The 12895-nt window shown below is 40.8% G+C and overlaps 1 protein-coding gene across 1 annotated transcript; it reads left to right on the plus strand.

Annotated features, from left to right (window-relative positions):
- The first annotated feature begins 6142 nt into the window (after positions 1–6142).
- LOC139933324 (nuclear receptor subfamily 0 group B member 1-like) lies at positions 6143–7821 on the plus strand. The gene is made up of 2 exons (XM_078291182.1): positions 6143–6689; positions 7580–7821. Exons 1-2 carry the CDS (start codon positions 6143–6145, stop codon positions 7819–7821), a joined length of 789 nt encoding a protein of 262 aa, XP_078147308.1.
- Positions 7822–12895: the final 5074 nt, after the last annotated feature.

Here is a 12895-nt window from a genome sequence, read left to right on the forward strand (position 1 = left end):
GAGATTCAACAGTCTCACATTTAAACAGGGCATCATAAAAACCAAAACTATATGTTAGTTGCTATATAAGTATGCTAATAATGAGAGAGAGTGTGAAAGAGGCCCCAGGAGAGAAATCAAAGATGATATATGCTGTTTTTGGGGTGCTGAAATTTCACTGGTATGCAGAAGTGGACCAAGTAAGTGGACTGAAAATTCAACAAATTGTACCAAAGTGAAATGTTGCTTCTATCATTTTTCACGCAGCATTGTCCATATTGTGTGTATTCTCTGGCTCCGATGTGCTTTTTGAGAGGTTTTCTTCATACTGCAAATTTTACAGAACGGCATAGACAGGAGCTGATTTGTTCCACTTCTGTCTTGCCGTTTTAAAGCAGTCTGAATGCCTTATTTATTACAGGCCCAAGGTTCCTCAAAGAGTAGAAAAAGAGGAGAGTTAAGAGGAAGGCTGCTGAAGGAGGTCTGGCCAGTAGTTTTCAGTGAGGAACATCAGACTGTACAGACAGTCTGATGTTCTGGGTTCAATGTCTAGGCCAAGTTTCCACTTATGAGTTTTTTTTTAGAACTAACAGCCCAAGTAAAGACTGAAAAGCTGTGAGAAGAAAGCTTAAAAAGTGGAATGGCCCAGTGGCTTGTAGAGTTAGAAGGCTACATGAAAGTTTTGAGTTTGTGGGTTCAAGCCTGAGTAACTTGGTGAATTTTGAAAACCAACATCCCAACTAAAGACTTGAAAAGCTCTGAGAAAACAGACTCCAAACAGAATGACCCAGTGGCTAGTGGGGATGATGGCTACCTGAAGGTTTTGAGGTTGTTGATTCAAGCCTAAGAAAGCTGGTAATTTTCTGCATATCGTGTCAATCACATATAGCATCTGTGTCTGTACTGTACTTGTCCATGTAACTGCCTGTAGGAGCCAGTCAGTATGTATTAGTTTCTGACTGTTGTCTTGTAGTATTTATTTGGATCTGCCTATAGGATCAGTATGTACATGCTGTGTATTTCTTTGGAGCGGCCTATAGGATCCAGTATGCAGTATATTGCTGTGTAACCCAGTGTGTTTACCAGTCAGGTTAAAGACACTGCAGACTGGTTTTAACAAGAAAATTTCTCCTCCATCAGGGCTTGAACCAACACTCAGACTGTCAGGTAGTGATGGATTAAAAAATCATCATCTTATTTCTACACCACGTTCACACTACTGACGACACTTAAGAGTGAGAGGACTGGGAGTCAAACCAGCTACTTTCTACATGACAAGCATCGACTTCTCCATCTGTTCATCATCTTACTTATCTAAGTGTTGTAACTACCGATGATGGGGAAGATCATTGTATCTTGTGAAAACAAGACCTGAGGTTTGAACCTGCATCTTCACGCATGAAATCCAACAACTTCTCTAACTGAACTACTAACTCTCATGATAATTGTTTATGCAAAACTGAAACCTATCCTTCATCATCTGAAGAAAACATGAATGCTGTCTGCTCACACTGGCTTTGTAAAAGACGACAGACAGAAACATAAATCACACTACTCTTTAAAATCTAATTAAAATCTCCACCCTTCCCAGTCTCCTAATTTCCAGTTCATAGGACATAAATACAGCAATAAAATATGTCTGCATTTTGCTGTTGTCAGGCGAAAACCTCGGAACTCCAGTTTTGCTGATTTTCGTATTTTTACGTGAATTGGAAGAATTACATGGAAAACCCGGATGGCTTTTTTTCTTAATTCCTTAAAAGTTGACACTTTTTGGAGATAAAAGGTTTCCACCTGACGGCGGTGACGGGCGGCCGTCCCTGCGTCCGAGGCCGCTCCCATCCGTCTCCTGAGCTGATGGCTGACTGATGTTTTACCTCAGGAGACAGACAAGACAGGCCTGATGGAATAACTCAGTGCCAAATGGAGCGAGGCGTTTGCTGGCTCATCGCGGGGCCGGTTGTTTTCCACTGTGTACTCTGGCTCTCCAGCAGGGGGAAATGGTCACCGGTCGGTTTCTACTGTTATAAATTGCTTGCTGGGAGCTGAGAAAGCAGGAAAAGCTGTGATATGGGGAGAAGTCAGCAGCCACTGATGAACCACTGTCACCCCGGTGCTGGCTGTTGTTTGATATATTGGATATTGGAGACATTTTTCTTCACTCTGATATTAATTGCCTGAGCTACAGTACTGATACAGAGACTGAGAGCATGTGGCGGATTAGCAGGATTTTTTTTGAAGTAAATCGAAGCTGTAAATAGTGTTTGCATCAAGGGCTTCAATTCCCTAAACTCAAAGGACCCACTTCGGACCCACATCATCACAGATATTTGGAGGCCAAAGGATCATAGAAAGGAACCGAGTGTCCTTCAAAGAGGGATCCACTCAGTTCACAGCATGTTTGTCCCCAAGCAAACATTTCCACAAAAGTTACTTGTCCTTGATGTTTGAACTTCAAGGTCGCGGCCTTGTCAGGAAGTCTGAAAGCCCTCTTCAAGTCAGAGCGGCACGCAGGTTGCGCTGAAAAATGTACTCCCATTTGTGACAGTTTATTTCTCTTAAACTGGAAATAAAGATAAAACGGAAACAGAATGAGAAAGGTTTCTATGTGTTGACTCAAGGCTTTCTTGACACTGAGGCCTGTTTAGCGGCGATATGAAAAGATATAAAAGATGAATGATGAATGAAACACTTCTGACAACAACCCTGAGAAATAAAGCGTCTTTTGCAAAAAAGTTTGATCAAAAAAGTTTTTTTTTGTTTTTTTCTCTCAAAATCCTTCAGAATTCTACATAATATTCATCCCACTCATGTCCCAGAATGATCTCAGTATAATCATGATGATTAGTTCTCCCTGGTTTGAATTCAGACATATGTTTTCTAGTACACTTAGTTACTATAGAAACCAATTCCTTTACAAGGAGAAACGTCTGGCCTTGTCAGGTAATTACACACTCAGGGCAGCTTTCTTTCTATGCTCCTATGTCGCTCTCTGCTGCTTTAAAACCTACAGCTGGATTGGACCGGTTTCAACTGTATATATGTTACAGATTACTGCTAAATGTTTAGAGCAACTTAATCTGCTTTCCCTTACTTTTGGCTTATTTTTTGACCAAAGCCCATATAATATGCAGTTAAATGGACAGTTTATCTAAGTTGCAAACTGGAATTTGACTACTGTTTATCATCATCATCGTCATCATCAACAGACATTATTATACACAAAATTATGCTGAGGTCTATAATGTCACACTCTTCAAAATTCCCTTCAAACATGCTTCAAACTAGTTTTTGAAATGTATGTGTTTTTAAAGAAGCTGCATCACATCAGGTACCATTTTTGTAGTCAGATGACTCTGGTCCTGATCTGTTATGGTACAGGATGGTTTCTCCAACTGCATTTTTGCACTCGAATCGACCCAATCTTGATCCAACACCCACAGAAAACCAACAGACTTGGGTTAAGCCTGAAGTCAACCTGTAAAAAAACTCTCTCAGTACTCAGCATTATGAGGCTGTTGTGTTGAATGAATAAAATGAATCTCAAATTAAGAGGGGGTCTAGTCTGTCGCTCTGAAACACACCCGCAGGACTTTGCTTTGGATAAACAAACAGGACTTTACATACTGTATTCCCCACACTCAACACATCTCAAATTAGGTCCAGGAGACTGAGCGGAGGGTCGCCTTTTGATTTTATTTTCTTTTTTTGCATCTCTAATGAATAAAACTGTTACATGCCCCCAGTCACTGAGTTCAATTTTAATAATCCTATTCTATATTTCTGACTGTCACACTGCCTGCTGAACAGCACAAGCAGAGTTAGAGAGAAGCATGCAAATTTTGACTGTAATTTAAGCATCATTTAACATATTTGGCAAGCAAATTGTATTTCAAGTGGTAGAGTAAATCTATGCACATGAAAAGAATAGTTTCATGAATCACTGAATTTTAGTTTTACAAACATTTCTCAGAGGCAGAGCAGAAATTTCTGGAGTTGATTCCGATGCTGATTCTAAATGTGGGAGTCGCTGGAATCAACATTGCATTTTTTCAGTTAGTAGTAAGAGCATCGGGCTTCATAATATTAACTTCCAACTCTTACCTTTTGCCTTTTTCAGAATCAGAATCAGAATCAGAATCAGGTTTATTGCCAAGTAAAGTTCACAATACAAGGAATTTGCCTTGGTATGTAGGTGCATACAATAAACATGGAGAAAAATAGGAAGTAGAAGTAAAAAGCACAACAAGTACTGTAGTCAAGTCAAGAATATAAATATAAAAAATAAAAAAATAAAAAACAAAAAGAGATATTTACAATACAGAATGTGAAAAAAAAAAAAATATAATAAAAGAAACATGTGCAATATATCTGCCATTGAAGTGTAATGGAAAATGGGAAAGCTGTACAGTTAGTGCAGGGATGTGCAAAAAATTGGCCAGAGGAATGTTTACTGTACAGAATGTATAAATAAATAAATGAACGCATTGAGTCAGATGTGGAGACTGTACGTTTCTGTAGCGTGTAGTGCCTATGGGGGGAGGGGGCAAGAGTCCGTGTCAGTGGGGGTCCCGGGCCTTGTTGATGAGGCCAGCTGCAGACGGGAAGAAACTGTTCTTGTGGCGTGAGGTTTTGGTCCTGATGGACCGCAGCCTCCTGCCAGAGGGGAGTTTTTCAAAGAGTTTGTGTCCAGGGTGGGAGGGGTCGTCCACAATCTTTCCTGCTCGCCTCACTGGGCTTCAGTCCAAGTTACTTAGCCAGAAAAACTGTGGTTCCTTGGCTCCGCCCACTAAGGTTTAACTCAACCAATGAGATTATTTCTGCCTCCGGAGCAGCTCTGCCTCAGAGAAATGTACTAACTAAAACTCCAATCTGCTGCTTTATATGTAAAATTGAAATAATGTTGGGTTGTGTGCTGGCTCTCAGGAGTGCTGCAATAGCAAAACAAACAAAGCAAACAAGCACAAACAATATTCCTATGAAAAATACATAGACAATATTCTCCATCTTCAGGGTCGTTGCTTGGCCATGGCAGCCACTGAAAAGACAGTAATATACACAAATGAGAAACACATACGTTCAGGAATAAAAATGCATTTGCTCAACCTGTCCGTAATGCTTAAGGGCCTTGTGCTGAGAAGAGGACTGGGCAGAATACCAGGAGGCATTAACTTCCCTGAGCTGATCTCACCATCCTACTTCTTAAGGATTTCCTTTCAGATCATTTAATTGTAAAAATTGTATGAGTTCTCTGCCATGGGAAAGTGGTTTTGGTATTAGTGTTTGAAGAAAGCTACAACCTGTCAGTGGCATATACAGTAATACAGCACTGATTCACAGGCTCTGTTAAGTAGGCCTATAATAATAATAATACTTGACATAGACGATAAAATAATGACAAAAAAGCAATGACTTTTTTTTATTGGAATCTGTAACATTATTGTTGAATTAGTAATCAGTTGCATCGCTTGTTATTGAGGAAAATAACAATAACGCCTTACTGTACCAACACTGTATTTGGGAGTTGCATCAAGCCAGACAGAGACAGCCAGAATAAGACCGGGAGTCATGCGATTATCCTTCAAAATAAAAGTGTAAAATTTGACACTTCCAACAGGAATCATGAAATTACATGTGGAGTGAGTCTTTAGCTGTAAAACAGACGAAAGAAAGACTATATCCCGGGATGTAGTGGAAGGTAAGCCCGACTACATTCAGTTGACCCTCTTTTTTATTTGCAGAATAAAGTGTATTTACCTTTTTAGCCTGACATATATTTATCACATAAATTCATATTATATAGTGAGAAGCACTCAAACTGATGAGTTATATGAGGATAGGGAATTTTAAGGAAAAAAAACTGTATAAATAAATGCCTTTCTAAAATATGAGTGACTGTTGTTTATATTGGTGGTCATATGATGATCACTGACTGGAGCTCATGGTCTACCCACATTTTAATTTACCACTATGCCACTTGTGTTATGTTAGAGATTATGGTTTTACTTTGAAAAACTTGACCGGACGTGTCATTTTGTAATTCTGTCTGACTTGACACTGGTGTATTTGGGGAGGGCTGGTACCCAAAGCCTGTATATAAAACATCACGTCCGCGACAGCAACATCGCCCTGATCAGTCTGGCCGCGCGCTGCGAGAGGCGACATGGCGTGCTGCTCCAGCTGTAAAGGCAGTGAGGAGGCGGGGCAAGGCAGCATCCTGTACAGCATCCTGAACAGAGGCACCCAGTGTCCGCCGGGACGCCTGGACACGGTCTCCGCGCACCAGGCGTGCTCCTGCGCGTCCAAGAGGAAACTGGTGGCGATCCGGGCTCCGCACGCGGTCTTCAAAGCGGCGTCCGAGGTGCTTCTGAAAACTTTCCGCTTTGTGAAAAACGTCCCTTGTTTCCGCGGTTTGCCGGCGGAGGACCAGCGGCGGCTCGTGCGCAACAGCTGGGCGCCGCTGCTGGTTTTGGGCATGGTGCAGGACTCCGTGGACTTCGACACCGTGGAGACGCACCAGCCCAGCCTGCTGCACAGGATTTTAACCCGCAGCAAGGAGCGACAGCAGCACGCGCCCAACGAGGTGCAGGACCCAGGGGTGCCGGTCACGGACGTTCAGGGGATACAAATGTTTCTGATCAAGTGCAGGGGGCTCGGGATCAGCGTCAAAGAGCACGCATATCTGAAAGGGACTGTTCTGTTCAACCCAGGTACATCAATACTCTAGTGATTAAAGATCATATAACATCTCAGCCTACGCCTCATAACACTTTCATCAAAGTTGGCTATAAGCCTATAACTGCATCCCTATAACGAAAATTCACTATAATAGGTTTATTTTTCCCCTATAGGAACTTATAGTGTATCTGGTACTCAATAGTAACATTAACCTTTATAGGCTACTGAGATAGGATGGTATTTTACCTGATACTTTATGGCATTTCTAACCTCGTATGGTATCACTATAACAATAGACAGCGATTCTGTGGTAGGCCTAAATACTCAATAGTGAGTTTATAGTGACCTTATGATACTGACCTATGGCATCACTAGTAGGGTAGGCAGTACCTATTGAGTTTATGGTGACCTTATTGTATTTCATGTTAATCTCCTACGGCATCACTATAATATTTCTACGATATGCATAGTGACTTATAGCCTAGGTGTGTCTGTAGGACTTGATAGTGACTTTATGGTGACCTTTCCTACTTTATGGCATTTAACCTCTCATGGTATCACCATAATATGCTTATAATATTCCTATAGTGACTTTAAGTGTGTCGGTATAGTCAATGAGTTTAGTGACCTTAGTATAGACTACTTTACGGTAGGCCCTATTTTTAATCTCCTATGGTATCACTATAATATTCCTATAATATTCCTATAGTGACTTATAGTGTGTCTTTGCTACTCAGTAGTGAGTTTAAAGTGTCCTTATGGTCCTTAAGGCTACTTGATGAAATTCTTTTATCTCCTATGGTATCACCATATACGAAAAATAGGTTAGTCATTAATTCATCTATAAAAAAAATACTTTATAAAGTCACAATTCTGTAAGGTGGTAAGGAATATTTCTGTGTGATTTGTCTCTGTCCTGTAGATATCACAGAGTTGGAGTGTCGGGACTACATCGAGGCCCTGCACAGAGAGGCGCAGCGCGCGCTTTATGAGCACGTGAAGACGGTTCACCGCGGGGACGCGACCCGGTTCGGCAGGCTGCGCGTCGTCCTGAACACCCTGCACTCCATGAACGCGGACGCAGTGGCGCGACTCTTCTTCAGACCCGTAACTGGGACGTCCAGCGTAGATGAGCTGGTGCTGGCGATGTTTTATGAGAGATAGACTAAAAAAAAAAAAAAACATTAAGGAGGAGGATGGGATCTATTTTATGGGACTGAAAGATGCCCACACCAGTTTAAATTTAATTTCTCTATCTGTTTCTATCTAGTACACAAAAAATCTTTGCTGTACATTGTGCAGATCACCCTCTGCATATATGGACATAATTGGAGCAAATATCCTCCTAAATAGTCCTGTTGCCACCATGACTTCTTTCCTGCAGTGGGCATCAATGATCAATGGGAGGGAGGGGAGAGAGAGAGAGAGAGAGAGAGAGAGAGAGAGAGAGAGAGAGAAAGATGAACTAATTCAAAGCTCTGCTGTTATTTTCTGTGTCATTCTTCACTCAGCAGTGTGGGTCAAGATTGCCCTCCTCAGGTAAAATGTGGAGGAACTCTAAAGTAAATCTCTTTCCAAGCTCTGATTTTCCATCATTCCAGTCCCTTGGCTCGTCATTGACATCAAGACTGTAGCATTAAGAAGGCCCCAGCTTGACATCTGCCCCATATTGACCCTGTGAAGATCCCATTCACTAAGGAAGCAGGAGATGAGAAACTGCAGGACCTTGGTTGCTTGTAATAACAATCTAGGAATATAAGTGTATTCTACTGTTGCACTCATTGTAAGTCGCTCTGGATGAGAGGATCACCTAAATGCCTAAAGTGTCAATGTAAATAAATACATTTAAATGTTTTTTATACATACTTTTAATGTACATTTAATGTATTTATACATCTAAATACATTCTCCATCCATCCACGACAGATTTGTGTTTTCTCCGTCTGTCTCAATCTATCCAAATCATGTTTGCAAATAACTCTGTTTTAATCTAGGCCTACGTGTAGTGCCAGATAGGTGAGGTTTATCACATCAAGGCAAATCAGAAAATGCCAGGTAAGTTGTCAGAAATATATGCTAAATTGATTTTCAGTTTTTCAATTGATTTGATGTTTGAATAGGTTAACAGCACACATTTGCGGAGCATCCGTTTGCAGAAAAATTGGTTGTAATTGGACCGTGAAAACGAGACCAAAGAACAGCAAAGGTTATTCAGAAATTTACACATTCCCTCCAGTGATCTAAGCAGCAATTGGGGAAGTTACAATTTGAAATAACAAGCCATGCCAGCAAATCACAGGTTTGGGAGGCAAAGAAGGAGTAAGAACCAATCCCTAGCAATTTGAAAATTGCACCGCTGACGCTCAGTTTGACTGGAGGAGCCACTGGTGGAGATAACACACATCACTTTCTGAGAAGGACGGTTTTCAGAGACGTTTTAGAAATCTAAAAGGGGCGACGGCATCACTGGAGGAGGAGGCCTTTAATTTGTGTCTTGCATTAGTTTTCAACACAGCATGTCATTTTGAAGTGTTAACAATGTTGCTATAAACACAAGTATTGTCCCTAATTATGCTCACAGGGGGTTGAAAATGATACATCAGCATTTAGAGTGTATCATGTGTTAAAGAAGCATTAAGCAATAAAGTTGGTGATTGAAAGTGTGTTGAAATTCCAGTGGGTGGTGAGTTTTTGTTCCAAAACTGGCCAGAAAGTGAGTAATCTCAGCACGTGGTGAAGTAATTATTGAGTTATTGGTATTGATCAATAACCCTAAGCAGATATATTGTGGTCATTTTGTGCTGTGGGACAGTAAAAATCTAACTTATTTCCCCTTTAAAACTCAAATAGGCATCCTCCTCATTGATATGACTTCATCTCTGGGATATTTTTCTCAGCTCTTACTCCCTCTTTAATGTTATGTCTACACACACACACACACACACACAACCCTTCAAAAATGCTATGGGTGTCAATTAAAGCAGCGAGTTGACAGGCTACATTGTAACACACCGGTGGTTTGGGCTCGTCTCTGTTCTGACAGCTCCTCTGCTCGGCGACGCCTCGTTTCGTTAGCGTCCTCTCACGCTGTTTCCCTTCCTCCTGGTCCCAGGTGTCGCAGGATGTTGTCATACCAACCTGCACTACACAACACAATGATAGGCCACATTATTTCTCCTGAGGCAGCCTCGTGTCGTAGCACCAATAACGCTGCATTTTGGTGTTTGTGAATCAGCAACACATGCTAATCACCTCCCATGATGCAAACACATTATTTCCCATTCTTCTCTTAACCCAAAGCCTTGTTGTAATGTTATTTAAAAGCCCACTGTGTAATTACAGGCCCCTGCTGAAACAGCAATATTGGCTTTGTTTGCATAGTGATTTTATTGAGTTGCAGAACTTTTTTTCATTTTGAAATGTCTGAACTTTTGATACAAAGACTGACACTGTGTGACAGCTAAACATGAGTTTTGAGGATGCAAAGTGTTGTTAACATTTGTAATATTCAATGTAATATTCAATGAATCAGATCTGTTTTTAGGGTTATGATGGTTTGGAAAGGTTTCTAAAAGCTTATTTTACATTGTCAAACTCATTAAAGACACATTTGAGTATACCCACAATTTAGAAATAAAACTGAAATTAACTATGGATTGTATCTTAAAGGTACCATATAACTGGCCTGGGACAAAACAGTATTTGCAAACAATTCCTCCTGCACAGTGTTTGTAATTCCTAACCTGCATGGAATAGACAACCAATGTGTGGGGTTTACCACATCAAGACCATTCAGGTAGCTTCAAACATAATATATTAAATTCACTCTCAAGTATTTGAAGATATCGTCTAAACTTTCCAGTTCTCTCTATATTGTCCTATGTGGTAAAACGCCCACAAAAGGCCATATGCCTTCATCAGGGAGTGTGAATAACAACAACATTCACAAACATATAGCTAAGAACTAGCAGACCTCATTGACCCTAAATGATACAAGGGAATGGCCAGTTCACATACATCAATTCACAGGTGATATACAGTGTTAACCAATGTAGAAGCCCCTGTTTCTGCCATCAGCACCTGTAATACTGATGTTTCTCCCTGATAATACACAAATATTATCGCTAAAAGGTGTTCTAGGAAACAGTCTGCACTTTCACATTTTGAGTAAAGACACTGCCATTGATTATAGAGCTAATACATAGTGACTCCAACACAGCTACTTATATAGTTGTCCAGTCTCTCCTCAGGATACTGGCTCTCTACTGTTAAATACAATGTCAGGTATCAAAATGTAAAAACTTACCAACTTCACATTTCTACTTTGCTTAGTCCAGCTTCTTCTCTCTCTGAGGCTTTCCTTTCCTCTGGATGCTGGCTTTCAAGACAGAATAGATGTTTAAGCTTAGCCTTGAGTATTAGCACCACAATCTTCAAGCATTTGCATAACAGCTTACTGCTGTCAGCTGCTGAGTGGAACAGCAGCTAAGCTTGCCTGAGATCATTTCAGTCTCCCTTCAGTGCTGGATCCCCAAACACAAACACCGCTCCTAGGGGGTCTTCAACACAAAACCTCCTACTTACAGACATGTCACTGATCTTATTACACAACTACAGTTGGACTGCCTACACTGCCTCAAATTAATATAACAGTTAATTCAGACAATATGATTCAAACATTGATGATATTTGGGCGCCTCACCATTAAAAGTATCAACACAATATTTGACACACTGGGCCAAATGTCAGTGTTTAAACACGTGGCAAATCAGCTAAAGTTGGTATGACATTATTGTAATTGTATCTAACTTTTAAAATATGGTAGTAGTGAAAACCAAACTACCTTAACAACCTAAAGTTAGCTAGCTAGCTAGCTGTGCTGGCTTGGCTAACGTTCGTAGCTAACGTGGAGATCAAATTTCAGGTGAAAAAGAACCTGTTGCAAACCAAGTTGAAGTTTGGAGGTAGTTTTAATGAGATTAATAGATACTTACAAAGCAATTTTAGGCTATTAACTCTCATACATGCAATTTGCCTAGACAGACCTGATATGTTTTAAAAGCAGGACAGAAATTAACGTCCCTCCTTTCATAGCAAAGTTACACTCATAGTAAACAAGTGAAGACTAGCTTAGTGCTACTTACATGATTGTCAGCTGTCAAACAAACAGCCAAGTAACACTATCCATCATTCTTTGCAAACATTAACTACATGGAATGAAGACATAACACTTTTTTTTTTAATCATGAAATCATGCAAATAAAATGGCCAACCACTGGTTTTGTTATACATTATCAACTTGACACACCACAATGGTTGAGGTCCTAGCTCACCGATAAAGCCCAAATTGTCAATCAACGCCATCTGCAGGCCAGTAGGGGCTACAACCACAGGCTCCAGCAGAAGAGATGAACCAGCAGGGTTATCATCAGCTGGCCTCTAAAGCATTCAGACATGAACATCATCATCATCACTCATAATCAAAATCCTCCAGTCACTTACCTGACCTTGGGACATGTAAATTATTGCTGGCACTGCTGCCAAGCAACAAAGATGAGAGGGGTGTCGCTCTGAGTTTGAGGTCATGCCGGGACTTCAACGACAAGTAGGTTTGGATACAAAGTGCCATCTATTGAGTCAGAATGAATTCTTCAATATATTTCACACATATTAGCATAGCACAGCATATGCTCCATTAAGCGGGATATATCCATCCTGCGAATGGTCCAAAGAACCCAAAGAGTCGGAATCACTGCTCCTTTGGGCCCCATAAAAACTGCTTTGTAAGTAACAGCAGCAGTTTATTTAATGGCAGTCTAGTCTTAAGGGAAAAATGCACAATCCCCCATTCATCACAGTTATAGGTTTTAGATGGCAAAGATTTCAAACAGGGCCATTTAGAGAAGATGTGTGTGATTCTGTTCCTGTGACTGAATGATCCGCCCGTCACCCCAGCTGCTCCATATTAATGGCTGGGATTGGGTCCTTCCTTCCCAGCATGCCTTGCGAGGCCAGCTGAGGTGCAGCGTGGAGTATGTCCAGCAGATGACAGCGTTTCACTTGAAATGTCTTCGGTGTCCAGTTGGAATTTCTCTCCCTCTGCCTCTCCATATCTTTTAATTGGAGGACACAAATAGACAGCAGGGCCAAATTCAATGTTCCAACTTTTTACTCTAATCAAAACGCGTTTAAATGAATTCACTGTGTACAGTGCTGTCATTTTTGATTTGCTAAATTA

Source organism: Centroberyx gerrardi, chromosome 21 (genome assembly GCF_048128805.1).
Source record: "Centroberyx gerrardi isolate f3 chromosome 21, fCenGer3.hap1.cur.20231027, whole genome shotgun sequence".
Taxonomy (NCBI): domain Eukaryota; kingdom Metazoa; phylum Chordata; class Actinopteri; order Beryciformes; family Berycidae; genus Centroberyx; species Centroberyx gerrardi.

Excerpts from the sequence above, each read along its gene's own strand:
- LOC139933324 (XM_078291182.1), top strand. The coding sequence starts at position 6,143 with ATGGCGTGCTGCTCCAGCTGTAAAGGCAGTGAGGAGGCGGGGCAAGGC. Across the intron at positions 6,690-7,579 it reads GACTGTTCTGTTCAACCCAG|ATATCACAGAGTTGGAGTGT; the intron begins GTACATCAATAC and ends TCTGTCCTGTAG.